The sequence below is a fragment of the Neolamprologus brichardi genome, chromosome 18, assembly GCF_056152115.1.
Source record: "Neolamprologus brichardi isolate AB-2024 chromosome 18, ASM5615211v1, whole genome shotgun sequence".
NCBI lineage: Eukaryota > Metazoa > Chordata > Actinopteri > Cichliformes > Cichlidae > Neolamprologus > Neolamprologus brichardi.
This window is the reverse complement of record NC_142121.1, coordinates 5624835-5651735: the sequence shown is the minus strand read 5'-3', so window position 1 is coordinate 5651735 and position 26901 is coordinate 5624835. Positions and strand designations below refer to the sequence as shown.

Below are 26901 nucleotides of genomic sequence, written 5' to 3'. Positions count from 1 at the left end.
TTCCAGGACCTGAAGTTCAGTAAAGCACCCCTTCAACAGCCAAACCCATCTGTTCTCTGGCACAAAAAGTAGAACTGAGTAAACTGTGTGTCGGTGTGACATAGTGCAGAAATAAATATACGGATTTAGCTGGCAAAGAATTTAGACCTGAGCTACAACAAACACAAATCTTTTTTTTTTTACCACACACACACACACCAAATTTTCACATATTTTGATTTACAAGGTTACAAAAACTCAGTACACAAATATGCATTTGTTACCCGCTTTAAGGTGCGCATTTAAGAGTTATACTACAGAGTACTTTAAGAGTCAAGTACTTCTGATTCTTCTCTTTTCACATTAGCTACAGTATCCAGAGTCGTACGTAGTGAGGAGGTAAAATTATTAACAAGATAATCGACCTCTGTTGGAGTAGCATTCAGGTAGCTGCTCTGCGTTGGTAAAGGGCATTAAGGATAACAACAGTGGGTGAATTATATTCTTAAAACCTTGTTACAGCACTTTCAGAAAGACATCTACTTTGACGAAATCTACTCACCACTGCTGTGTAATCAATTATTGTAAATTTATATGTTATTGGGAAATGATCAGACGAGAGGGTTTAAATGTTCAGTTTCTATGCCATATGTCAAAACAAGATCTAGAATGTGAGTAAAGGGTTGGGTGGGTTCTTTTACATCTTGAGAGAACTGAGTCTAATCACAGATTGAATGCCATGTTGAGGCCTGTTAGTGTTGGAAGCAAAAGCATCTGGACTTTAAGTTTCGTGAAGACATTTCACCTCTCATCAGTTCTAAGAGCAATTGATGGAGAGTCCCAGATTTTTAAGCCCTATTCGGAGTGTCCCTGAGAGGGTCAAGGAGACCCAATTGATTCCCTACCTAATCACACAAGCCAAGGTGTAAAAACGGGTGTGGGTCACAATCAGCCAGGGTTTCGGGTGAACCCATTGAGAGACCTTGCCCCACCCTATCATGTGATTTACTGAGGTCACATTGCCCAGGATATGAGTGGGCGTTAAGTTATTGTCTGGAACCGTCTTCTGACCTTTCTTGAGCTCAAGAGCTAAAGAGAGATTAGAACATCCACCAAGCCGGGCATTTTAAAATCATGGTCAAACTTACACTTCTCTATATTTCATAAACATGTAGCAAGACAAACACAACCCTGTGTATATTGCAGATATTCATCAACAGCTGGCCACACCCTCAGGAAGTCCACCAATAACATCACTACACAGGCCTTGTGCTGGAATCCAAAGGGTAAGACAGGAAGACCCAGAAACATATGGCACAGGGACACACCTATCATAGTGTTGTGTGGTTTGTGAAAAGCTTAATTTAAAATCAATAATTTATTTTCAAATTAAACATTCGGCACTAATAGGGAAAATTGTCAATTTTAAATTCATTTTAAATTGTCAACTATATTTAAAAAGTTTACAAAACAGATGCATTAATGCTGCTTATTGCAGTTTGTCTTTAGATTCTTCATGTGCTTCTATAACGTATCTCTGAGGTCTGATTAGGACCCAACATGAGTTTTATTCAGTTTTGTAGTAAGAAATCCATCCATTACAGCTTTGCATACCTATTATGTGCAACTTTACTTCAGGGTTCCACTTGATGCCCAGCTCCTGCCCGGTCCAGATGATGGTATCTTTGGCTTCCTGCTTCAGTGAAAGCTGCTTTCCTTCCTGACTGATGGACAATTCCCCCTGTTCCTCTTTAGTTTGTGAAGAATCTTTGTCCTCCTGGTCTGGAGTTGCTCTCCTGGTTACATATCTGCCATGAATCTAAAGAAAAAGAAAGACAATAAAAAATAAATCAATTTTATTTTGCCTACATAGTAAAAGGTAACTTTGCTTCTAAACAGGAAAATGTGTACAGTTAGGGGTTCAAGTGGATTTAGCAGGTGAAGGAACCCCGTATGTGGTTGTAAAGGGTCAGTGTGGGGAAAAGAACATTAACTCACAATAATTTCTATGAATCTCCAGTAGATTTTCTTAGTGTACAGGCTGTGATACATCTATCATATACTATCTATGATAGATAGTATTCTGGTCTAAATAACCCAAAATGTGATGTCCATGTGGATGCCAGGTCCTAGGAGGTTTAACCAACACTGGCCTGGTGGTGCCACCCACAATGCCAGCAGTGATTATTAGACTTCATCCAAGTAGATATTTGCTCCTTTGTCAGCACCTTGAGGTTGACACACTGATCTACAAAGTGCAGTGTTATTACAATAAGGACAACAAGCTGTGGGCTTCCACTTCAGTGACTGTCAGTGAGATGTTTGTCCATTCCTCTCTCAGAATGTCCTGTAGTTTATCTCTGACCTCTGACACAGCTGCTGTCACATCCTCAAAGTAGCTCAGAGGACGGATATTGATGCTGGATGAGTCTGTAGACTCACTGAGTGCTGACAGTGAGGGGTAGTTGTGTAGAAACTGGATGTGATCCTCTGTGTGTGAGAGCTGCTTCAGCTCAGCATCTTTCCTCTTCAGCTCAGTGATCTCCTGCTCCAGCTTCTCCTGAAGCTCTTTGACTCGACTCACTTCAGTTTCCTGCTGGGATCTGATCTGCTGCTTCACATCAGAGCTTCTTTTCTGGATGAGATGGATCAGCTCAGTGAAGATCTTCTCACTGTGCTCCACTGTTTGATCAGCAGACTGATTGATGGCCTCCACCTCCTGTTGAAGCAGCTTCACATCTTTCTCTCTGTCCTGGATTCTCTGCTGGATGTTTTGTCGACTCACCTCCAGCTCTCTCTGCCTCTCAGTCCTTTCTGCTGCAGCTGAGACTGTGTCGTGGCCTTTATGTTCATCCACAGGGCAGAGATAACAGATACTCTGCTGATCAGTACGGCAGAACATCTTCATCATCTCAGCCGGGGCTCGAACCGGCAACCTTCTGATTACAAGACAAACTGCCAGCTTTTGAGCCACGATCACCCCAACAAATGTATATGTATGTATGTATGTATGTATGTATTAGGGGTGCAACGATACACAAAATTCACGGTTCGATACTTTTTCGATACAAAATAATGTTCATGCCTTTTTAATTTGTCATTCATTAATTTGTCATTTATTAAAATTATAAACTATATAAACTAAAATTATAAATTGAACTCAAAAGTACAGTTTTTAAATTTAATGTTGCTGAAACAACAAAATAATAAAAAAATAAATCTATCTGATCGAGAAATCACTCATCTTTGGAAAAGAGAGTTTATTACAGAGAAATGGCTTTTTCCAAAATAAAAGCTATACTATACGCTTCTTCTGGGCTATATTCTCAGCAGCATATTAAACATATCAGGTCCCCATAAGGAGAATCATGTGCTAACGGCTGTCTAAATAACTCGGGTAAAGTTTGTAGCATGCGTGCTTGTTGTTTTTGTCTGCTTCCACTTGTCTTTGCACGAGGATGATGTCGGAGTAAATGTGCAGTCATATTCGTTGTGTTCCCACTAGTGCTGTCAGCGTTAATCTCGTTAAAATGACATTAGCGCGGCAAATCTCCGTTAACGAGCTACCGCGGATCGCCCTGTGCGTGGGGCTGGACAGCGTCAACACGTTAACAAGCTAACTGCGCTAACGCACTAGTTCCAACCAATTGAGCATTGCGTGGCACATCTGACACACTGTTTTACTTTTGTCCATGATGCGCTTACCATCAGGGTCATGCTTCACATGAAAACCAAGATAGTTCCAAACGCCAGATCCGAAAGAGGGTGGGGGAGGTTCAATTTCGGGTAGCGTTGAGGCAGTTGCCATGTTGCAACGAGCTTAGCTTCTGTCTTGCTAGCTTGCGCTGTGCTCAGTGGATCTGCACTCGACAGTGCAGCCTAGGCGGAGTAGTTGAACGCAGATCCACTGAGCGCTCAACACAGACAGCATCCTCAGAAGAAAACTTGATAAAATAAATAAAAAATGTTGTATTGTTTGATACATATGCGTACTGAACCAAAAGCACTGTACCGAACGGTTCAATATCGATACCAGTATTGTTGCACCCCTAGTATATGTATGTATGTATGTATGTAACTTACATTTATCTGGACGTACACACAGGGGCCTGAATGAAGCCCTGAACTAAAAGACCAGCAGCATGGCTGAAATGGCCATAACTGGTTCAGATGCACTAAATGGCAGGGCCTCCAATGTCAACATCACAGCAGCTCTGAATCATGAAATGCACTACCTGCGGTAGCAAAGGATCTGGCTGCCCCACCATCAACAAATTGGGGGTGACACCTTCAAGCTCAGCCAGGACTGTTGTTAGCACTTCTTCACTGAGGACTTGCAAACCCAGGACTGTAGTCAGGCCAGCATTGACAGACCGGATTTCACACTCCCAGCAGTGTGAAATCATTTTGGAGGCCAAAATCATGATGACTATGTGGAGTAAGTGGAATTTTATATGATGCTCCCACCCCTGAAATGGGTTCCTTGGTCACATAGCAACTCTGCTGGCTTTCCACTCTGGGAGATAAATCTCCTCAGGGTTATCAGAAAGGAGTCTGTATTTATGTTGAACAGTAACTCAATATGAACTGCTCTTGTGAGATATTTGAAAAGCAGACCCCAAAGTTTCTCATGTCGATGGTCCATTTTGACCTGCAGCTGTCCAAAGCAACCAGTTCCTATTGAGAAAAATGTTGGTTTATGCAATCTGAGCTGAGAAGGATGCAAATCAGCCATCTTAGGGTTGACTGGTTGGGCTCTCGAGCTTTTGCAATAAGGACAAGAGAACTGCTCTCTTGTGATAGCCTCATGACCACAAAGAATCCAGAACACTCTCCTCTGTTCAGCAAAGAGTCGTTCTGCACCTGGTTCCCAAAAGTTGATTCTGTTCAGCAAGTTAAGCAAATTCAAAAAGCACCATATATGTTTTTTGTTGAGGAATAAAAGGAGAGTGTGTCTGTGCACAGAGAAAAATGCCCCAACAACTATTAAGTTTTATATACCTGTGCAGTGTAAGTCTTCCTCGTGTTTCCAGATGTTATCCAGCACTCTGAATCGCTCTTTCCCAGTCCAGACGAAGATTTCTTCAGACTCCTGCTTCACTACAACCTGCACTACATCCTGACTGGTGCAGACTTCCTCCTGTTCCTCTTTAATCTGTGGAAGTTGTGGACCATCCTCGCTCAGACCAAAGTTCCACTCCTGGTTATAGACCTCCGGGTCATTCCGACTCTCCTCTTCCTCACACTTCATATTGCTGTAGGGGATCTTAAAGGATAAGGGGACATAACAAGAAGGTTACTAATATGATGACAGGAAGGCACATCTGAGCAAACAGGGTTCTTGAAAAGTAGCAAGAAGTGAATGTGTTTAACTTTTTTGATTATGGGATTAGGGCCGTGCGATATGACCAAAATCTCATATCCCGATGTTAAGACATCTATCGTCCGATAACGATATAAATCACAAAAATTTAACATCTTCTGTAAATTCTGTGAATCTCGGGCAGCTCGACTTGCATGAAGTGTTTCCAGCTGGGCATCGCGTACCTGGAGTCGAGTGTTTTAATTGAAACGATACATTTTTAGACATAAGTTGTAACGGCCGCCGTTTTCTTTGTGAGTGTTTCTTACACGGCGTGCTGCGGAGAAAAGCCTGTTCTAATGTTTGAGTCTAAGGTTCATTTTTTAGCACCTGACGGCTCTTTTTTGCTTCTCATCCGTAAATACTCTGCATCTTTCACGTGATTCAGTTTATTTTGAAAAGTCTCAACAGGATCTTGAGCTTTATTGTGAAAGGTTTATGTGGAAAATAAACAAGCGGACACATGGTGGTTTTACCGTCATCGTTGCTAAGGACAATGCATAAAAACAAGCGCTTCTCTGTCTGTAGTGTGGTTATATTAAATATAAAGAGAACTTTAAAGAAAGAGAGAACTTTAAGAAATTAATATAGCCACTACAGTGAACATCAAAATAATGAAAAAATGTTGCCGTAAACAGTTTATTTTGTGACACCACGAAACAAATGATAGTGTAAAATGAAACATAGACGTTTTTATATCATCATCCGATATATATCGTTGTATCGAACAGCCCTAAAAGGAAAAAGGATTGTGGAAGTATATTGCAAAAAACTCTCTTGGAAGCAAGTCAAGAGGGTCAGATTATGTGAAACACACAGATTTTAAAAAAGGAATGATAATGAGGCATTTGTAATAACTAAGCTGTAAATATAAAAAGATCATGGTCCTTTGTGTCTGAATTAACTAGTGATTTTTGACGAGATTTAGTTCTGCAATATTTTCATTTTCTCTCGCCAATTCCATAGAATAAATATACCATTATCTAATAACATTTGGAACACATTTCTGACCTATCTTGGTTTGGTTCAGACACCCGGGGCTGAAGACACGCACACCTCCACGCACACAGAAAAAATATACAAGTTGCTGCTCTTAGCACAGAAAAACTGCTAATCCGGCCAGTATTCACCCCCAGTGAACCACCATGAGGATTATTCTGCGCCATCGCCGCTCTCTAAAATCATGACAAACATGTACCAAGCTCCTGTCCCATAGCAGTCTTTTTTATTGATAAATTTTAATTGTCTATTCCATTCTTATTATTTAGCTGCTTGCCTTTATTTATACTCCTTTTCTTCTTTAATTGTTGCCGTTCAATTCAAATCAATTTAATTTTTAATGAAATTCAATTTTATTCATATACCACCAAACCACAACAACAGCCTAAAGGCACTTTATATTGTAAGATAAAGACCCTACAATAATACAAGAACACACCAACAATCAAATGTTAAGCAACCACTGTGGCAACAGTGGGGAGGAAAAACTATTGTAACAATATATCATTCAGTCATTCAGGTAACAGTCGTCTAAGGCGCTTGGAAAGAAAGTAGCTAGATTGCATGTTTCACCTCCTATCCGATTCACTTTTTTTTTTAAATTCTAAAGCCAAATGGTGGATAGTCCCAGGAATTTAAAACCTGGTGGGATTTGCCCCTTAAGATGATTATGTCTCTCGTCACACAACAAAGGTGTGAAAAGAGGGTCAATATCATAAGAGATTTTGTGTCAAACCATTGTGACACCCTGCCTCAGCTCATCATGTGACTTGAAATCACCTGTTCACAGATGGTCGCTTAGAGTGGATACAATACACTGAACACTTTAAGTGTGTGTAAACACACACACACTTTAATGGTGAAATGTAAATTATGTAACTGTGCACAAATGTTCTTTTTTCCCTTTTCTTTTCCGTTTCCGTGCTTTGCCTTCACACTGTTGCACGTCTAGTATTGTGTCAAATATTATTGAAGTAAGACGCACGTTTTGTAGTCTATCGTGTTTACATACCTGTTTATTTCGGATATCCAGCAGTATGCGCTCATAGCTGGTCCTCCTCAATCATAGCTTATTAACATTTGACATTTCTTCGCCTGCAGTACCAATTCTCTCCTTTTTTTTCCCCCTTTATTTATTTATCCTTCTTATTTCATTGTACTGTATATTGTTACTCTTATTTGCCTTGTATGTCTACTGCACAAACTGAACCAACTCTCTCCTTTAACTCTCTCTGCACCGAAACATCGCGTCACATCCGTTTTTTCTTCTATTGCATTTCTGGCAGATTGGACTGAAAAGCGTACTAGCGCCCTCTAATGATTCAAATTGAGCACTGACTTAAAGGAATAGTGAATGACAGAGATCTCAAACTCATTTTACATCGTCAATCGCATAAACCAAATTTTAATCTTGAGTGGGCCAGACCAGTGAAACTCTGCTTTCTATCGATTTATTCTTCTTCCTGCTCCTTTTCATGCATGGAAACAGTGTTACTTTAATTGAAAGGAAGGTTGTGTATGGGAATGAATTACTGGTGTACCATGTGTGAAACAAAAAATAAAATAAAAAAAAATAAAAAAAATTTAAGTACACACTTCAGTATCAGTTTGAAATAAAATCAAACAAGCTGAGCTGAACATGATCCCCTCTTTAGCAGAAACTAAAATTAGAGCAACTGAAACAAGCATTTTACACATGCTGACGGGGCTGCAGACGAGTAAGGACAAAAAGTATCCGCAGGAAGTCCTTTTTTTTTTTTTTTTTACCATTTTATTAGCTTTTTACATCTTGATGCATTCTCAAACATCCACTTAGGTAAATCTTCAAAGGTTGATTTTGTTTATCTGGACGTAACGTTTTCAGTGGGAAAAACATTTCGTCGCTCATCTAAGTGACTTCTTCAGTCTCAGCTGACTGCAGGTTTTACTAATCTTATAAACAGTACATTTGCATAATGACTGAAACTAGCCCAGTGAAGGAACAATGGACTGGGAGGTCAGTTCCTTCATCGTGATTATGCAAATTCTCATCACCAACCCTTGATCAAAGCCCACTGATGAGTACCATTCACAGAGAGTTGGGGAATGGCTGCAATCACAGCATTGCAAGATGGCGAAAGATGTACCCTTAGGCCCCCTCCTTGATTCAGAGATGGTCTTTCCCTTTTGACTTTTCATTTAAGTGAAAATCTTTAGAGAGAAACTTTGTGAGCATTGTAAAATGTTGCTGCACTTGTTATCAGAGTGCATAATCCATTCTCACACTCAGCTGCTGTTGACAAAGATACTCAGCAGACTGAGGAGAAAGGTTATAACAGGGAATACTGGATTCAATTCAATTCAATTTTATTTATATAGCGCCAAATCACAACAAAAGTCACCTCAAGGCGCTTTATATTGTACAGTAGATACAGAGAAAAAACCAACAATCATATGACCGCTTATGAGCAAGCACTTTGGCGACAGTGGGAAGGAAAAACTCCCTTTTAACAGGAAGAAACCTTCGGCAGAACCAGGCTCAGGGAGGGGCGGGGCCATCTGCCGTGACCGGTGTGTCCTCTCCACTCTGTGAAAGAGGCTCCGATTTCAGATTTCCCAATAGACGTCCACACCGAACGCGATAGATGTGACCAGAGTGTCAGGTTACAGTTTATTGTCTGGAAGGACGTTATTCTCTCTAATATGATGTGTTCTCAATGAAAATTAATATAGTCATTTATGTGTAGTGAGCTCTTTGATTTCCAATTAAAAATGTTGTATTTTATTTACGACTGTACTAGTTCTCAATACGTGATCAAACTCCTCACCTTATCACTATGGAAGAAACTAGCCACCCTTTGGAGAAAAGTCATTTACACTGCTTGTATCTGTGATCCCATTCTTTCAGTCACTACACAGAGCTCATGACCGTAGGTGAGGGTGGAACCATAGATTGACCAGTAAATCCATGGCTTACACTAAAGCTGCATCAAAGCTCAAACCCCAGGAGAGTTAATGGCTTTCCACATTTATTCATTTGACACCTAAAGTTGATTTTTGATTTCCTGAACTTTCTGGGTTGAAGTTAATCCACAGTTTTCATCAGTGAAGGGTTTTAGGGTTTTTGTAGTGGACACTTTTCTCTCCCATCTTTCCCATGGTCCCTTAACAGTGTTAATCAGTGTTACAGGTTGTGACTCCGGTAAACAAATTGAGACAGTGTGATATTACAGATATTTAAATCTCTCTTTACTGATGATGTTGAAGCTGCCGAAGGCTCAGTGAAGTTTTTACACTGAGGTTAACAACTGAAATTTGAAAACCAATAATGCACAACACAAGAGGTTGCCTTCATCCTGCTAACAGGGATGGAGAGGAAGGTAAAGCATTGCACCTTAGTTTGTCCATACATTTGACAATTTGCCATGTATTTAGGATGAACAAGTCCTTTATAATAAAGGTTACATTATAATAAAGTGCACTGTGTCATAAAACACAACATATAAACATTTCTACTAAAATATGCTGCAGAAAGGCAAATATGCTTTTTTTTTTAGTCATAATTACACTCAAACACCGTAGCAAAAGTCAATTTAGTACTTTCTATGTTCTATATATCCTTTTTATTGGATTTATTCTATATGCTGCCGTGAAAAAAAGGTTGCGGTCGAAAAGAGTTTTGAAGCACAAAAATGCAGGACTTTTTTGTGTAAGGAGGGCAGCAACACACCTTTGATGGGTCTAGTCTGCTGTAAATGCAATAGAAGAAGGAAAGCGGAAGTGACGCGACCCTTACTATTTAGCAGCGTCTTCAGTATCCGAGAGTTTAAGGAGAGACGAACTGCAGCCGAAGAAATCTCAGAAATTGAAAAGACATCAGTGAAGAGATCAGCTGTCCACGCAGACTGTTGGATATCCGAGATAAAGTCACACAGGTGTGTAAAACGGCGTCAATGAGCTAACGCGGGAATACGACTCCTGTAGGACCCTGATCAGAGCTCAGTTTGCAGGCTCAGATCTCAAACCAGCAAGGAGCTACGAGCTGTTTACAATAGGAATAACACAAGTTTATCTCTCTCTCTCTTTTTAATGAAAACCTTTCAGCCCGAAGTTCAGTGAGACACGGGAGGCGCGTGACTAGTAAAAAGGCGACTTTACACGTTTAAATCAAAGATACGTACAGAGAAAGTGGGGCAGGTCCAGATAGTCCTGAAATACCTCCTATTATGTCTCCTTATTCTAGCTACTTTTCCTTGACCTTGAAGGAAAGCGTAACGAGGCCGATTAAAGGTGTGAATGAGAATTAATAAGCACTTTAAAAGAGAAGCGCAGTTCAGAGAGCTGCAGTGACTCCAGACTGTGCAAAAGATGTACTACAAAACCCGCAGCTTTGTTCTTATAAACGAGGTTAACAGGGGGTTCAATATTCGCCATTTCAGCAATGTTTCTGTTATGTATTCAATAAGTTACAATGCTGTATACGTATACATCTATATTTACATTTAATAGTCCTTTATTTATCCAGGTAAAAATATCATTTCAAAGAGAGTCCTGGCATCATGGCAGCAAAATTAAAAAAACATGTACCACATAAGCACATAACAATTAAATCAAATACAATATCCTGTACAAACATGTGAAAAATATAGAGTAAGAGATCATTAAGAGCAACCAGTCTAGACCAGTTAATGACACTTGCTGGGTTCCCCCTAGGGGTGGGGGAAAAAATCGATACTGTGTAGTATGGTGATATTTTGTTTGCTAATAATGTATCGATACAGGGACAGCAGAAATCGATATTTTGTTACAAAAAAAGTTGACTTCAGAGCATGTTGATCCTTTTTCTGAGCAAGAATCCTGACATTCCTTCACTGTCCAAATGTATTTAACTTTTTTTTTTTGGCAGCAATAAACATGACAGTACTTATTTTAATTTAAGACATGTTTTATTTTAATTAAGTTTAAAACTTTTTTATTTAAAGTAAAATTATATTTTGTTTTAATTTACTTTCAAATTCTTCAGTTGCTGAAGGGGCTGCATAGTTTTCATAAATTGCATAGTTCAGAATAGCTATAATTGTACCCGATGGTTGCATTCAGTTAAGTTGGACTAGACTGTAATACAAACCGTTCAGTTTGTCAACAATAAAACTGAAATGAGAGAAAGACTGAGTGTGAGACTTTGATATTAGATAAAATGAATATTGATAAAGTTTACCTTTATGTACAGAATCTGAATATCGCAAAATATTTTAAAAAATTGCCATTTGTGTAAATTTGTATAGATTATATTATGTCTTATATACCTATTATGATATGCTATCTTACATTACAATGTAAATTTGAAGAGAAATTTATTTTGACAGTAGTCATAACAGCAATAAAAATAATATATCACTAAAAATAACACCACTGATGGTGAAAAAACAACCACATAACAGCAATAACCTGTTGTGTATCTCTTATGTGTTTGTGGAGATGTGCATGGCTTCAGCCCCAGGTGTCTGACCAAGGTCAGAAACGGATTCCAATGTCATTAAATTACAGTTTTTGTTACTCTGGGAGGAAGTTATTCTCTGTAATGTGATGTGTCATTACCCAGAGCTCATGAGCGACTAATGTGGAGATGGATGCGTAGGTGAGGGTGGGACCATAAACGGATGGCTTTGCTTTTACGCTCAGCTCTCTCATCACCACAACAGACATCAATGCACTGATGTCTGTTATCGGAGAGTGGGATTATGTCTGGAACCTATCTCAGCTGTCGTAGTGCAGGAAGCTTGGTACACCCTGGACAGGTCGCCAACCTGATGCAGGGCTAACACACAGAGACAAACAACCATTCTTACTCAGATTCTTGCCTATGGGCAACCAGTCACCAATTAACCTAACCCCACTAACTGCATGCCTTTGAAATATGGGAGGAAGCTGGAGTACCCGGAGAGAACCCACATGTACCACATAAGCGATATGGGATATGTTGTCAAAAAGAGTGTGTAATTGGCACAGGTAGATGCCTCAAAGCTTTGAGTACAGCACCAAAACTTTGTCTCTATTATGTTACTCTTGACAGAGTCCTCACCATAAGTGTTTACGGTGGACCTGCACATTTTGCTGTTCCTCAGTAATACTGGTATTTGATGAAACATGGCAGAACTTAAATGAACTGTCTTTTCAGTTGTGCACACTGACTGAGCTACTAATGTGAAGATAAATCCAAATGAGAATATTGCAACTGAAAGCTTTTCACTGCTGTTGCAGTACTAGTTAATACAAAAAAAACCCTGTAAGATGTATCTCACAAATATTTATAAAAAACAACCTTATCATTCCTCCACTTTATTTATCGTTTTCATATTTTGTCTCAAAACATTTGTCACATTTGTGTTTCCCTGTCATCTCATAAGTAACCTTTTTGTTGTGTCTGTTTGTCCCTCAAGACCTCCCACAACAACATGAAGTGTGAGGAAGAGGAGGGTCTGGATGACCAGCAGGTCTGTAACCAGGAGAGAAATTCCAGTCTGAACAAGCAGAGCCCAGAGCTCCCACAGATTAAAGAGGAACAGGAGGAAGTCTCCACCACTCAGGATGTAGACTCGCTTGTAGTGAAGCAGGAGGCTGAAGGAATCATCGTCTGGACTGGGGAAGAGCGGCTCAGACTACTGGATACAATCTGGAAATGTGAAAAACACGACAAAGGCATGTAATGTTCTTAGTAAAAACAAATATGACTCGTGTAGGATTCCAAACGAGACACCAAATTACTTTTACTTTTAGAGGTAGAGGATGAATTTAAGAGCCAAATGCAAGTATCAATATACCTCTATTATTATACCTTTCCTAAGCTAACTCTATGCTCTCTATCAGTCAGCTGATAAACTGACTTAAATTCTTAGACTGAAAAGGTGAGACTAGATTTTAATGCAGCATTTTGTCCAAACTGAATACAATTCTTTGCTTATTGAAGCTGAATCATTTTGAAATTCTTTATATTTACCCACAAATGTTGCTAAAAGTTTAGAAAGAAACAATCTTGAGTAAATAATGGTACAACCCAAAAATAACATAAGATAGAACTTAATTTATTCCCAGTTAGATGTTTGTGCTCAGTAAGAGCAGAGCATGGGCAGTAATGCATTACTGTAATCCGATTACTTTTTCAAGTAATCGAGTAAAGTAAGGGATTACTATTGCAAAAAAGGTAATTCGATTACTGTTACTTTACCGTAAGCACGCTGTGTTACTGCGTTACTAAAACCGTGATTTTTTTTTTCTTTTCTTTTTTTTGCGAGAGTGTCTCATGACAGTGACGTAAGCGAGTGCGACGTTTGTGACAACAGCTGTGTGCAGATCAACAATGGATAATATATGGAGTGGGGGAAAGAGTATGAGCGTGCAGCGTTTAAAACGTGGAAGTACTGACCTTACTTTGAGTTTGATTCCATAAAAAGTGACAAAAACATTAGTGTCCGCTTTTCACTGCGTGGGAAGAAAACTTATTTTTAAAGCGGAAAAAAACCCTAAACTTGCGAGAAAGCACCCAGTACGCTACCACGTAATGGGAAATTCACAGAGAAACTCGCAGATTCTTCCACTGACCGCTGCACACCTGCACCAGGGTAAACCTCCGCCTGCCTTACAGGTGAAAACAGAGCAACAGGACCGCTAGTCTTTGATTTTATTTATTTTCTGTTGTGTTTTACTTGCATCTATTTGAAAGACTGAGTGTAAACACAAAAAATATTTTATTTTATGTGCTGGAATGTGCAGAAAATAGGTTTAAATGTTAAAACAAATTTTTTCCAGTCAGAGAATGTTGAATATAATTTAATTTTTGCTTGATGCATAAAGTTAAAAGATTAAAACTAATAAAACAAGTTTTAAAAAGAGACTTTTCCATTTGATTACATTTTGTATGATGGATTATGCAGAAAAAGTAGAATTGGGCTGAAAGATCTATCACTTTATCACCTATTCAGGTTTTGAAAATAAGTAACGAGTAAAGTAACGGGATTACTTTTGGGGGAAGTAATCAGTAATTAGTTACTGATTACTTTTTTCAAGTAACTTGACCAGCACTGTCAGTAAACATAGTAAAAACATTGTTATTGCCTTGAAAACTCCAAGGATAGGAAATTTAATTCCAGATAGCGAAAATAGGACAAGATCCAAATATTTTAATAACAAACAATAAAATATTATGTTGCGTAGATAAATATTTTTTGTTTAATTCATCTTTTAACTTTTGAATTGTTTTTTTTTTAGTTAGTTTTATTCAAGTAAAACATAATTCAGTTTTGATCATAATTTAGACATTTAAATTGTTTTAGTCTAGTTTAAGTTAACTAAATATCATAAAACTTTCATAGACGAAATCTAAAGTTGATTTAATTGACTAAACAATAAAGTGTAAAGGTTTGTTGGGTTTTTACTGGAGAGTGTTGCTCCACATGGTTTGCAAAGCATCTTATTTTCATTGACATTATATCTGAAATGTCTCTGTGCATGTACTCTTCTCTGCCTCCTAAATGTTGAGATTTCGTCACATTTTCATTAGAAATTGGAGGCATGGGAGTTGGCTAAACCCACTCTCCGAACCTGTTTACCAGGTGCAGATTAAATGTGCACATCTAACGTCACTGCACAAGAAGATTACTTCTGATTGGATCACTTACAAACTTGTCCAGCCTTTCTAAACAAATGACATTGTTCTGATTGGATTGGAGAGCATTCACACTGTGTGCATAAAAGCTTAACAGCTCTTTCATGTGGTTAACAAAATATGGGTTTGATCACTGCGTGCTGTAATGTGATCATATACCTCCATCTTGACAGTGTAAAACTTTAGGTTCTGCAGCTCATGGAATAAATATAAAATTTTCACCACTTGCTATTTTATATCTATTTTAATCAAATACAAAAATGTATATTTCTAAATATAATCATAGTAGTCCTAACCAACTGGTATAGTAGTGGTGGACAAGCAGAGGACAATGGCCATAGTAGTAAAGGTAGATAATACCAAGTGATAGCAACATCAGGATGAAGGAGAACAAGAAGCTTTGAGAAGCTGAAACATTGGTCTCAGTGGTAATTGAAGCACTCTGTGCAGTGACCCTCAAGCTAGGCGAGTGGCTCCAGCAGATCCCCGGAACAACATCCAAGATCTCTGTCCAGAACAATGCAGTCAAACATTGTTTGAACAGCGTATTTTGGCCATATCATAATTTTTATGCATATTTTCATGCTTTGAGCTGTATAAACTTGAGTGCTTATTGGACTTAAGCATATCAGGTGATGTGTATTTGCGTAATGAGTGAAGGCGTGGTCTAAGGAGGTCACCACTTTGTAGAAATGTGTGCATAATTTTTAGGCAGCTTCTCTTCCTCAGGCAAAATGGGCCAAAAGAGAGATTTAAAAGACTCTTAAAACTCAAAAAATGTGTACGGTCTTTCAGAGGGATGCAGCACTTTTGAAATTGCTCAAATATTGGGGCGTGACCACAGGACCATCAAACGTTTTGTTGCAATTAGCAAACAGCATCGGAATAAATGTACCGAGGCAAAAACACACAAATTAACTGCCAAAGATTTTAATTTTTTTTTTTTTTTTTAGAAGGCACTTTCTTCAAGCAGTGGTACGGGAAAAATCTGCATCTTTCAAGAAGACCATGAATTTTATGCAGGACAATCGCATGCATCGAAGTATTCCACTGGATGGCTAGCCTTAAGGATGAAAAAATAATGACATGGCCCCCTTCCTCACCGGACCTAAAGCCTATTGAGAGCCTGTGCCCTGCTTAAACGGGAGATTTACAGGATAGGAAAACAATACACCTCTCTGAACAGTGTCTGGGATGCTGTGGTTGCTGCTGCACAAGCGGTTGGTCATCAACAGATTAAGACGCTGACAGACTCCATGAATTGAAGGGTTATGACAGTTATTGAAAAGAAGGGTGGTTATATTGGTCACTTATTTATTTATTTATTTATTTTTTGGACACGGCAGAAATGTTTATATGTAAATTTCGAGTTGTTTTATTATTTTCATCTGTTTAAAGTGAAAATAATCTTTTATCAGATGCATTTCTTCTATTATATTTGTGCCTTCAGACTTCCCGCAACAACATGTCTGTAAGCAAGAGGAGGATCTGGATGACCAGCAGGTTTTTAACCAGGGGGGCAATTTGAGTCTTGACCACGAGGACCCAGAGCTTCCACAGATTAAAGAGGAACCAGAGGAACTCTGCACTAGTCAGGTGCTTGTGCTGAAGGTCGAGACTGATACCTTTATGGTGACTTCTACTTATGAGGAACCTGAACCAAACAGTGACCAGCTTCTTTCTTACAACTCTCCTGAACCAGAAAGTCGAGATGAGGATGAAAGTGAGCATGTAGACTCAGGATCAAATAGAAATGCAAAGCCTGAGAAGAGAGGACATCACAGCTGTCCTGTGTCAGAGAGTGAAACGTCTTTAAAATGTGACACTTGTGGAAAAACCTTTGAATATAAATACAAACTGACAAAACACCAGAGAGTCCACACAGGTGAGAAGCCACATTCTTGTAGCACTTGTGGAAAAATTTTTAGTTACCTGTCTGCGTTAAAAACTCACATGAGAAGTCACACAGGTGAGAAGCCATATTCTTGTAGCATATGTGGAAAAATATTTAGTTACCTGTCTGCATTAAAAACTCACATGAGAAGTCACACAGGTGAGAAACCACATTGTTGTAGCACATGCGGGAAAAGGTTCAGTGATCTGATGAACTTGAAATCTCATATAAGAGTCCATACTGGTGAGAAGCCATATTCCTGTAGCACCTGTGGAAAAAGATACAGTGATAGGACGAACTTGAAAACTCACATGAGAATTCACACAGGTGAGAAGCCATATTCCTGTAACCTCTGTGGTAAAAGATACAGCGATAGGACAAACTTGAAAACTCACATGAGAACGCACACAGGTGAAAAGCCATATTTCTGTAGCGCCTGTGCGAAAAGATTCACTTATAGGATACAGTTGAGAAGACACATGAAAATCCATGTTGGTTAAAAGCTTCCTACTTAGATAATGTTTGAAAGCTGTTAGGTGGAACAGTTTAATAGTGGAGCACATGTCCATGAGGAACCAAATCACTTCAAAGCCTGAAGGAAGAGCTCATACCATTTTCATCCATTCATCCCTTTTATGGCACTTTTCCAGGGCCAAATGTTAGGGCACGCAGTCTAGGCAGAGAATTATAGACATCACTCATCCCGACAACCTGCTTTAGCTCATTTGGGGGACACCAAGGCATTAGGTTCTAGGTTAGCCATAATATATTATTTCTGTAGTGTGGTCCGTGTCTGCCCTCGGGCCCCTTTATGTTGGAACACCTCACCTAGGAAAAGCTCAGGAGGCATCCTATTCAGATGTCTGAGCCACCTCAATTGGCTGCATGCCACATTATTTTTAAAATTTAAGTTGTGTACATAGAACAAGATACAAAGCCTTAAAATGTGTTAAAAACACAACAGCCTTGATAAACATGGAGTAGTTAGGATCTAAAAGCAGGGTTCATCACGTCATCACTTAAAGACCAGATGACAACAAGCCAGATACCCCATGCTCCTATGAGGATAAAGAGCTGGACCTGAACCTGTGGTTCGATTAACACAGAGTCATTTCTCTTGTACCCTGGCATAGATCTTTCCAGGAGTCAGAATAATGTGTTGCCTCTGTAATTGGAGCACATCTTCCAGTCCCCCCTTCTTAGGCTACCACTCCAGTCAGAGTTGTAGCCTTAGATTGAAAAAGCAGAGAGGTGTGTCAGCCAAGAAAGTGCCACAACATTCAGAGTGTTGAGAAACTCATGGTGAATCTCATCCACCCCAGCAGCCCTGCCACCAAGGGGTTGTTTAACTACCTCAATGACCTCAGCCCCAGTAACGGGCAAGTCATCCCCCTAGTCTCCAGACTCTACTTCATGTACAGAAAGCATGTCAGTGGGATTCAGAAAATCCTTCAGCTTTTCTATTTCTTGTTTCCTCAGTTCAAGTCAGCAGCACCCCACCCATACTATACACCATATGAGTACAGCACCACTTTGCCCTCCTGAGTCACTTGGTAGTTTGCCAGAATCCCTTTGAGGCAGATCAAAAGTCTTGTTTCATGGATTAACCAGACTCCTGCACCAGAGATTTTTGTTTCAGCTTCTTCCAGAGCCACACTCTGCTTGGCCCAGTGGAATCTGTTTCCTTTGGAATCCCACAGGATAACCACAGGAGCTCTTTCAGTTTGACAACTCCCTTCACCTTGGTTATTCACCATCTGTTCAGGGATTACCCCATAACAGGCAACTCCCAGCCATAGCTCTGTGCAGGTGCCTCAACAGTGAAGGTGCAGAACATGGTCCACTCAGACTCAATGTACCCAGGCTTCCTCAGAAAACTGCTACTTGATCCATCTCACCACCAGGTGGTGATCAGTTGGCAGCTCTGTTCCTCTATTCACTCATGTGTCCAAGACCACCAATAAAACATTGACAAAATCTATCCTTGACCTTTGACCTGGGGTGTCCTAGTACCACATGCACTTGTGCGAATAACTTATGCTCAGACATGGTGGTTGGCATAAAAGTCCAGTGACAAAACATCACAAAAAATCACACCCCTCTAGTGTGCAATATCATGTAGACATGAACATTAAAGTCTAAAAATAGAAAAATAAAGTGTCCAGATGTGTCACTTTCCAGCACCCCACCTACTGACTTTAATAAAGCTGGATATTCTGAACTGTCATTCACCTATAATCAGGACCAGGACCTGTTCCCTGACCCAAAGTTGCAGGGGAAAAGACACACTCGTCCACTGGGAAAACCCTATTGTACAGACAGTGAACTTGGTGAGATATTAGTATACCCATCCCTGCCTGTTGCCTTTCTGTGTATGGGGAATCTAGAGTTTGGAAGAGTGGAACATCTCCAGAGCCTGAGCCATGCATTCAGGTGAATCTTACTATGTCTAGCCAGTCCCTCTCAATCTCATGCACTAGCTCAGATTTATGTCCTACCAGAGAGGTGACATTCTATTTGTCAACTTCAGTTTTCCTGCCATGAGCCAGGGTTACAACTCCTGGAGCCTCTGCCCTTCACTGCGACCCAAAGTGCATTGCACCCGACCTCTACAGTGCTTTCTGCAGGTGCAAGAGCCCCATGGGTTAAGGTGTGCCCACCAGGTGTTCTCTCTTGAGCCTTCTCCCTAGGCCTGGCACAGAGACAGGCACCAGTATCCATGTCCTGGGCAGGGTGAACTGGTCCCTTGTTTTTCCTTGCTTCAAAGGGGTCACCTAAATCGCTCATCACTGGCCCCTCACACAGGAACAATTTGCCTGGGAGACCCTACCAGGGTCAAGCCTCTGACATCATAGCCACTGTGATCACTGGGACAAACAAGCCCGGCTAATTTTACATATGTCTGTATTTGTACTTTTGTTATTCTTTTAAGTTGTAGAGGTGACACTTAAAACATGTAAAACAGCTTAAAACAGCTGTAGATTGAAGTTCTTAATCGTTTTCACTAAACTAAGCTTTGTTGTACAAAATAAAGCATGAATTTTATTTGGCTTGTTGCTTTTGTTTAATAGCCTAGATTTCTCTGTCATTCAATAAAGAGGTTTTACTACACAGAAGTAAAAGCTGTAAATTGACACACACACAAGACAAATAATATTGAGTCATTATCAATTCATATGTTGTGATGTAGGCTTAAATTTCAATATGCACTTAAAAGTTATGTTTATAAAGTTTACATAAAACCTTAAATAAATCTTTTTGAGACCAACTTTTTCTGAACTGTGATCTCTATGACAGGTGTGTCCAAATGTTTTGCAAAGAAGGTCAGATTTGGTGAGGTGAAAATGTGTGGGGGCCCACCATTCAGCCTTCTTTCATTCTTTGAACCATTAGGATTAAATGCAAATTACGTATTGAAATGTTTTTTTAATTTGAAAATGGCATAGTTATCATGTCTTCACATAAACACAAATAAATTCAAACAAGTTTTTATCCACATACAATAAAGAAAAGGTCTATCTGGGGGGAAAAAACTTCAGGAAGATTAAACGTATCTGAGTTTGTTTTAAATATTAAATATTATTCACTATTAAATGCTCCCTGTAAGCTGCTGGATTCGAAACGTGAGCACAGGCATATTGTAACACTGACTGAATCAGTGGATCACTCACTCTTTTCTTTTTTTAAATTGACAATCAAAGAACAAATATATATTATTTGATTTTGAATTGCCTATCAAAAGGAAATAGAACTTGTTTTGATTATTTCAATTTTAGATTTGGATCAAAAATATGAAATGAAAAAAAAGGGCTGCTGGAACAAATTTAATTTTAAAATTCAATTTGTCTGCTTTACGAGACCTGGTTTCATTGTCCATTGAGAAATTAAAGAATTAATGATACATGGATTGAAAAGAGTCTGTGCACATTCAAAATTGGGGTTTTGATCATCAGAAAAAAGAATATAAGTATGAAATAAATTCACTGATATTTTAGAATTTATTCACCTCAGAAGACCAAACCAATAGCCTGCATTAATTTGAAGGGTGATACAGAGATCTCAACTACATTGAAAAAGCCAGGTCTTACTCAAAGACAGTGGTTTTATGTTACAGAGGTGACAGTTGGTTAGTCTTTATCTTAGCGCTGAAAATTAGAGCCTAAAATATGAAATCATTGTTCTGTCGTCTTTAATGTTTTATTTAAATTCAAAACCTATTTTAAGAATAATTTCTCACACAGTACTCTGTAATAATAATAATAATAATAATAATAATAATAATTTATTATTATTATTGCACTTTATTTGTGGGCACCTTTCTAATACTCAAGGTCCTTACAAAGCATAGAAGACAAACTCATTCTCAGGATCATGTTATCTTCGGACTCTACTGCAGAAGAGTATCAAATAAGTTTTTGCAAAATCCGCAGACAGTTACTGCTTGGTTTCTTTAGGAGTATGAAACTGTGATTTACTGTTTACTTCTTTCAGATCAGTAACACCATCTGAGCCGGTTCTAGACAAGCATATATGAGGGGGCAGAGAGAAATGCAAATATTAACAAAACTTTAAAAAGTAGGCCAAGTTACAAAGAAAAAGGCAATAAATCAAGCCTTGAAATATAAAACTGAAAAATAGAAATACAGAATAAAAAAAAATCTCCATCCAGGTCTTTACAACCAACAGCATAAAATCTATCTTATTTAAATGGCCCAATTCTCAAATAAATTTTCAAAATAAAGTATGAATAAAATAAGACATTCATTTCATGGAAACTCAAATTAACAGAGTCACATTAAACGCACATTATTGGCTGCCGTAGCGTTCTTCACAGTTGCACTTCACCTTAAAGGTAGGTTGATAAATTGCATTTAGCTTAACCACAATACTTTCACATGTGTTCTTTATATACCTGAGTCCAGCTTGAAGGCGGTGGCAAGAGTCAAAACCCGCGGTCCACACACTTTAGGCACAGTCCGTGTTGAGCGTTACTTCCGCTCCACCAAGTTTAAAACAAAGTCCCGCAACTAAAAGAAAAATTAAAAAAATATTTCAAACAAATACAAAATTAAAACATTAAAATAATTCACTGTCAGTTACACTGTGACGACAGAGATTGGCTGCAGCCTGCGCAAAGAGCACGGAGGGAAACAACTAACAAGACATGAAACTCATTATCTCATCATTATCTTTATGAGACCCGCGATGTAAAATGAGACAGTGCTTAACTTGAATCATTGGGAGGGCGCTAGTACAAGTTTCCGACTAGCCTGCCGGAAACACAATGAGGGAGAAGAAGAAGAAAAACGGAAGTGACGCGGTGTTATCGCTGTTCGGCGCAGTAGAATTTACGGAGAGACTTGGTGAGCAGGCGATGAAATCTAAAACCTTACTAAAGCTCGATGAAGAAATCATCCGTGAATGCAGACTATTGGATATCTGAGATAACAGGTATGTAAAACTGTCATGTTAAAAGATCCACTACGAAGCGTGTATCCTACGTCTTTCCCTGCAGGACTTATGAACGACAACCACTGGTAAAAAAGAACACTTGAGCACAAAGGCGGGAGTTTTAAAGAAAAGCGAACATATGTTTTTAGATTTACTCACCGTCTACTATGGCGTTATTTTCGTGCCACTCGTCTGAGCGCACGTAAAAAGAATTTGCCAGCACGAGTGTTGCATTTTGAGGATAAACTTTTTTTGAGCGAAGAAAGGCTAACTTTTAGCGAACAGAATTCACTGCTGCGTGCAAAAACTTATTTCAGTGTTTGCTTTTATCCATTTACACAGCCCCTCACTCAGTTTTTGCATTTGCTTTTGCTCAGATCTCTGCGGACCTGCAGCATTTAGATAGTTTACACAGTGCAGCTGTAGCTCTGTAAGGCCAAGGGATTGTGCGCACCGCGCTCCCCCAATAACAGGAAGTAGGGTGGAGACAAAGCACGCAACGGAATTGAAAACGTAGAAAAAGAGAGAAAAACATTTGTTTTTACCCAGTGACATAATTTACATATTAGTCCTTTGTGTGAAGGGGTTGTATTGTGATGCGGATATGTGGGGTAAATGACTATCTTTGAGCAGAAATGTCTAAACCGGTGAGGTGATTTCAGTAGGCACATGATGGGCTGAGCCAGGGTCTCCCAATGCTTTCACACAAAATCTCATAGCCTTTTTTTCACACCTTGGCTTGTCGATGATCATTGACTCACTTAAGTAGTCCCTAAAGTGGGTCAACGATCCTCTTAAGGGACAGCTCCCACTAGGCTTTAAATACCTGGGACTAAGGCTGGGCCATATCATACCGTTCACGGTAATACCGGTATGTAATAATGTTGGGCAACGTTAAGAAAATGAAATATCGCCATAGAATATGGGTAAAACGCGCATGCGCAGTGCCTTTGTTTTCATATGCACATGGCGGAAAAAGCATGGCAGCGACGGAGAATGAGAAGGGGGAAAGCGGGTCGTTGAATGACACGGATGAACCAGAATTGCTTTGTTAAAATGCTGCAACTTCAGTGGCGTGGAACTGGTTTAGCTTTCGTCCCTCAGATACACAACAAAGCACTATTTTTGGTAGAGCATGCTAGCGGGCCGTCGTTATTACCGTGTTTATTGGAAAATATGATACATTTAAAATCAATCCTTTGATTTTTCTGAAAATCGACAGTGCCCTTTATAATCCCGTGTGCCTTATGTATGAATTCTGGTTGTGTTTACTGACCTCGAAACGATTTTATGTGGTACACAGCGCTCGAAAATGTGTCAAATGTTTTAGTACAACTTTGCTAAGCTATGAACCCGCACTGCTTGATGGATTGTCGAAGCATTACGGCATCGTAGGCAGGAGCCTCGAGGAGTGATGCGTACTGTGCTTCACAATGGGTGATGTATTGAGTTTTAAAATATATCGATATATTTTTATATGAGATGTGACAATATCGTTTATATCAATGTAGTCTATGTTACGTTGTAATTATACTTGAGCCGCAAGTTTGTCTCTCTTAGGGCTGGGCGATATGGCCTAAAATCCATATTGTGGTACTCCATCCCCTTCAGGTCCCAAAGTCAAAGGAACACTGAGAGTTAAAAACGGTCTAAATTCTTTCATCTTTAATAAAATGATCAGCGTTGCTGCTTTACCAGGTTTAACAATTAAGTTTAACATCCATGAAAACAGAAGTTATTAAATTTAACGGAGTTACAAGTTAACAGGCAGTTAGCTCGCTAGTTTCCACCTAAACATGACATACCATGTTCTGACTGAGAGATTTTTGAAACTAATTAAAACGTACAGCTCTGCCACCACTTCCAACATAAATGAAGACAGGAAACTAAACAGCAGTGGCGTTCGCGGGGTTACTGAAGTTGGACTACCTGGTATATAATATTGTGCTACGTGATTGCTAGCGACACAGCTATGTTAGCATAACATTAGCACAGTGAAGCTGGAGGATGAACGCCAACTTTTTTTCCACTCGATAAAAGTTAACGTGAGGGATTCTGGTGGTTTGGGACAAATGCAATCGCATAGCAGGATGCTATACACAGGCCAAACTTCAGTCAGGAGAACAACTGAGATTATTCATCCACAATACGAGGGTAGTTATTAATATACTGCAACAACATGGGAATAGAACAGCTGCGAGAGAATTCAGCATTAATGAATCAATGTTACGGAAGTGGAGGAAGCGCAGTTTTTGGCTTGTCCCATATTTCAAAAGTGCTTCATCTCTTTCCTATGACTGTCGTCTGCCATAATTTGCAGATGATAATGGCTGTAGCCGCTGCGATGCTTTCGACCAAAACACGCGACCAAAACATTACTATTTTAGTGCTGTTAGCGTGACGTTAACGCCATAACTGCATTAACGGGGTAATTCTGTTAACGAGTTACCGCGGATCACCCCATGCGTGGGGCTGGACGGCGTCCACGAGCTAACTGGGCTAACACGTTGATGCCTAAAATCCTTTCATTTTCTCAAAAATCGACTGTGTGCCTTATGTATGAATTCTAGTAGTTTACATTTTGACTGAACAATTGTGAGCTTTTTGTTATGCACAAAAACAATATTTTATTTTACTTATGGAGCATTATTATTTAATAAATGCTGATAATTTATTTCTGAGTATTTTTTTCTTGTACATCTATGCTGTATGTTAATAAAAGTGCCTGTGTGAGATTTGGGACACAGTTTTGACTAAGAACTCTCTTCTTGTTCTTACTTTGTGGCTTTAAAAATATCGAGATATATATCGTATATCGCCATCCAGCTAAAGAATATCAAGATATGAATTCTGGGTCATATCGCCCAGTCCTACTTGAACATAATATTACCGTATTGTGTCCGTATAACCTCTTTTTGTGTTTTGTGGATATTATACATGGTTATGCTGAGGATATGTCGGCTAATTTCCACTGGAAATGCCTTTTGGTGAAACTGTCAGCAAGGAATTTGCATTTGCACTGTTAAATTTTTATATAACTTTAATGCACATAAAAACAGCTGCTTGTTTAAGTGAAAATACGTTGATTTTTTTTTTTTGCACTAATAAAGTTGTGAGCAACATGCTCACAGTATACAGACTTGCTAGAATATATTTGCTCAGATGTGCCTTCACATCTGTCATCATATTAGTAACCTTCTTGTTATGTCCCCTTATCATTTAAGATCCCCTACAGCAATATGAAGTGTGAGGAAGAGGAGAGTTTGAATGACCCGCAGGTCCATAACCAGGAGAGCAACTTTGGTCTGAGCGAGGATGGTCCAGAACCACAGATTAAAGAGGAACAGGAGGAAGTCTGCACCAGTCAGGAAATAGCGAAGGTTATAGTGAAGCAGGAGTCTGAAGAAATCTTCGTCTGGACCGGGAAAGAGCGGTTCAGAGTGCTGGATAACATCTGGACACGTGAGGAAGACTTGCACTACACAGGTATATAAAACTTAAAACAGTCTTAATAGGGAAAAATATGATTGATGTAGGATCATGTAGTGGATATTTAGTGCATTTACCTCTTGGTTGAGCCCAGGCTCATAGTCAGGCTCACCTTAACAACCTAACCTGAACGCTTTTTCACTGTTTACAACAGTGTGTGAAATATACTGACTACACTTATACGGTTTTAACAAAATATCGAGCCAGCAGGCACGGCCCCTTCTGCTTATTGTGTTATGACAAAAATTTACATCATTGGGACCCAAGCAGACCTTAAAGTCCAAAACCTACTGAACTTTGAGAACAGGAAGTTTTGCTATTTTCAAAGGGATCATGCTTTCTTTTTTTTTCTCTGTTCACAGAGCACAAACTCTCCCTCTCCTTTTATCTTGTGCTCTTTCACAAAAACACGTATGGTGCCTTTCTGAACAATTTTGAATTTGGCTTAACTTTCTTAAATTTATGTGTTGATGCATGCACGGTGAATCCAAATCAACTCTTTGGGACTTGCCAAATTTACATCTGCAACATGCCAACTGTTGAGTGACGTCCCATCTGAGAGATGTGAAACGCAGCATTAGAAATGTACAGCCCACACTCACCACAGACTTTTTGCACTCTCCCACAGGTCCGCACACACACGATATTATCAAACTAGAAGAAAATGGACCCCTCAAACACGAAGATTCTGACTCTGTAACAGTGCCGGACGAAGATGGGTTTTCTGTCCACTCCTCTGGGCTGGACTCTGCTGATAGTGATGATGAAGCTGACTTGAGTGAAGAAATGTATCCGTACTATGACACGTACGTATACATTTATGAAATATTGTTTGTTTATTGTTTGAGTTAGAGAAAATAACTATGCAGCATTAAATATACATCATTATATTATTCTCATGGTGAATGCTTCTAACACTGCAACTTCTTTGTGTGAAGTGATGATGATTATGATGATGATTATGAGGAGGAGGAGGAGGAGGAAGAGGAAGAAGAAACCGAAGCCGCCACTACTCTGGATGGAGGCAGAAGAAGATTAAGGAGTCAGAGGAGTTGGCCTTCAGCAAACAAAGCCAAGCGCTCTAGG

At 39.3% G+C, this 26901-nt stretch overlaps 2 protein-coding genes and 1 long non-coding RNA gene across 3 annotated transcripts; 1 reads left to right on the top strand and 2 right to left on the bottom strand.

Annotated features, from left to right (window-relative positions):
* Positions 1 to 842: 842 nt before the first annotated feature.
* On the bottom strand, positions 843 to 7552 carry LOC148097487 (uncharacterized). The gene is made up of 3 exons (XM_087832173.1): positions 7353 to 7552; positions 4981 to 5245; positions 843 to 1798 (listed from the first exon to the last, which is right to left on the bottom strand). The coding sequence occupies exons 2-3, from the start codon at positions 5228 to 5230 to the stop codon at positions 1731 to 1733; spliced, it is 318 nt and encodes a 105-aa protein (XP_087688299.1). The 5' UTR covers positions 5231 to 5245; positions 7353 to 7552; the 3' UTR covers positions 843 to 1730.
* Positions 7553 to 10121: 2569 nt separating this feature from the next.
* Positions 10122 to 19939, top strand: LOC102792654 (uncharacterized). The gene is made up of 3 exons (XM_006809519.3): positions 10122 to 10254; positions 12760 to 13018; positions 16432 to 19939. Exons 2-3 carry the CDS (start codon positions 12775 to 12777, stop codon positions 17373 to 17375), a joined length of 1188 nt encoding a protein of 395 aa, XP_006809582.2. The 5' UTR covers positions 10122 to 10254; positions 12760 to 12774; the 3' UTR covers positions 17376 to 19939.
* LOC102792455 (uncharacterized) lies at positions 12714 to 21872 on the bottom strand. The gene is made up of 3 exons (XR_437761.3): positions 21788 to 21872; positions 17019 to 17143; positions 12714 to 12992 (listed from the first exon to the last, which is right to left on the bottom strand). It is a non-coding gene; the product is annotated as an uncharacterized LOC102792455 (long non-coding RNA).
* Between the last annotated feature and the right edge of the window lie 5029 nt (positions 21873 to 26901).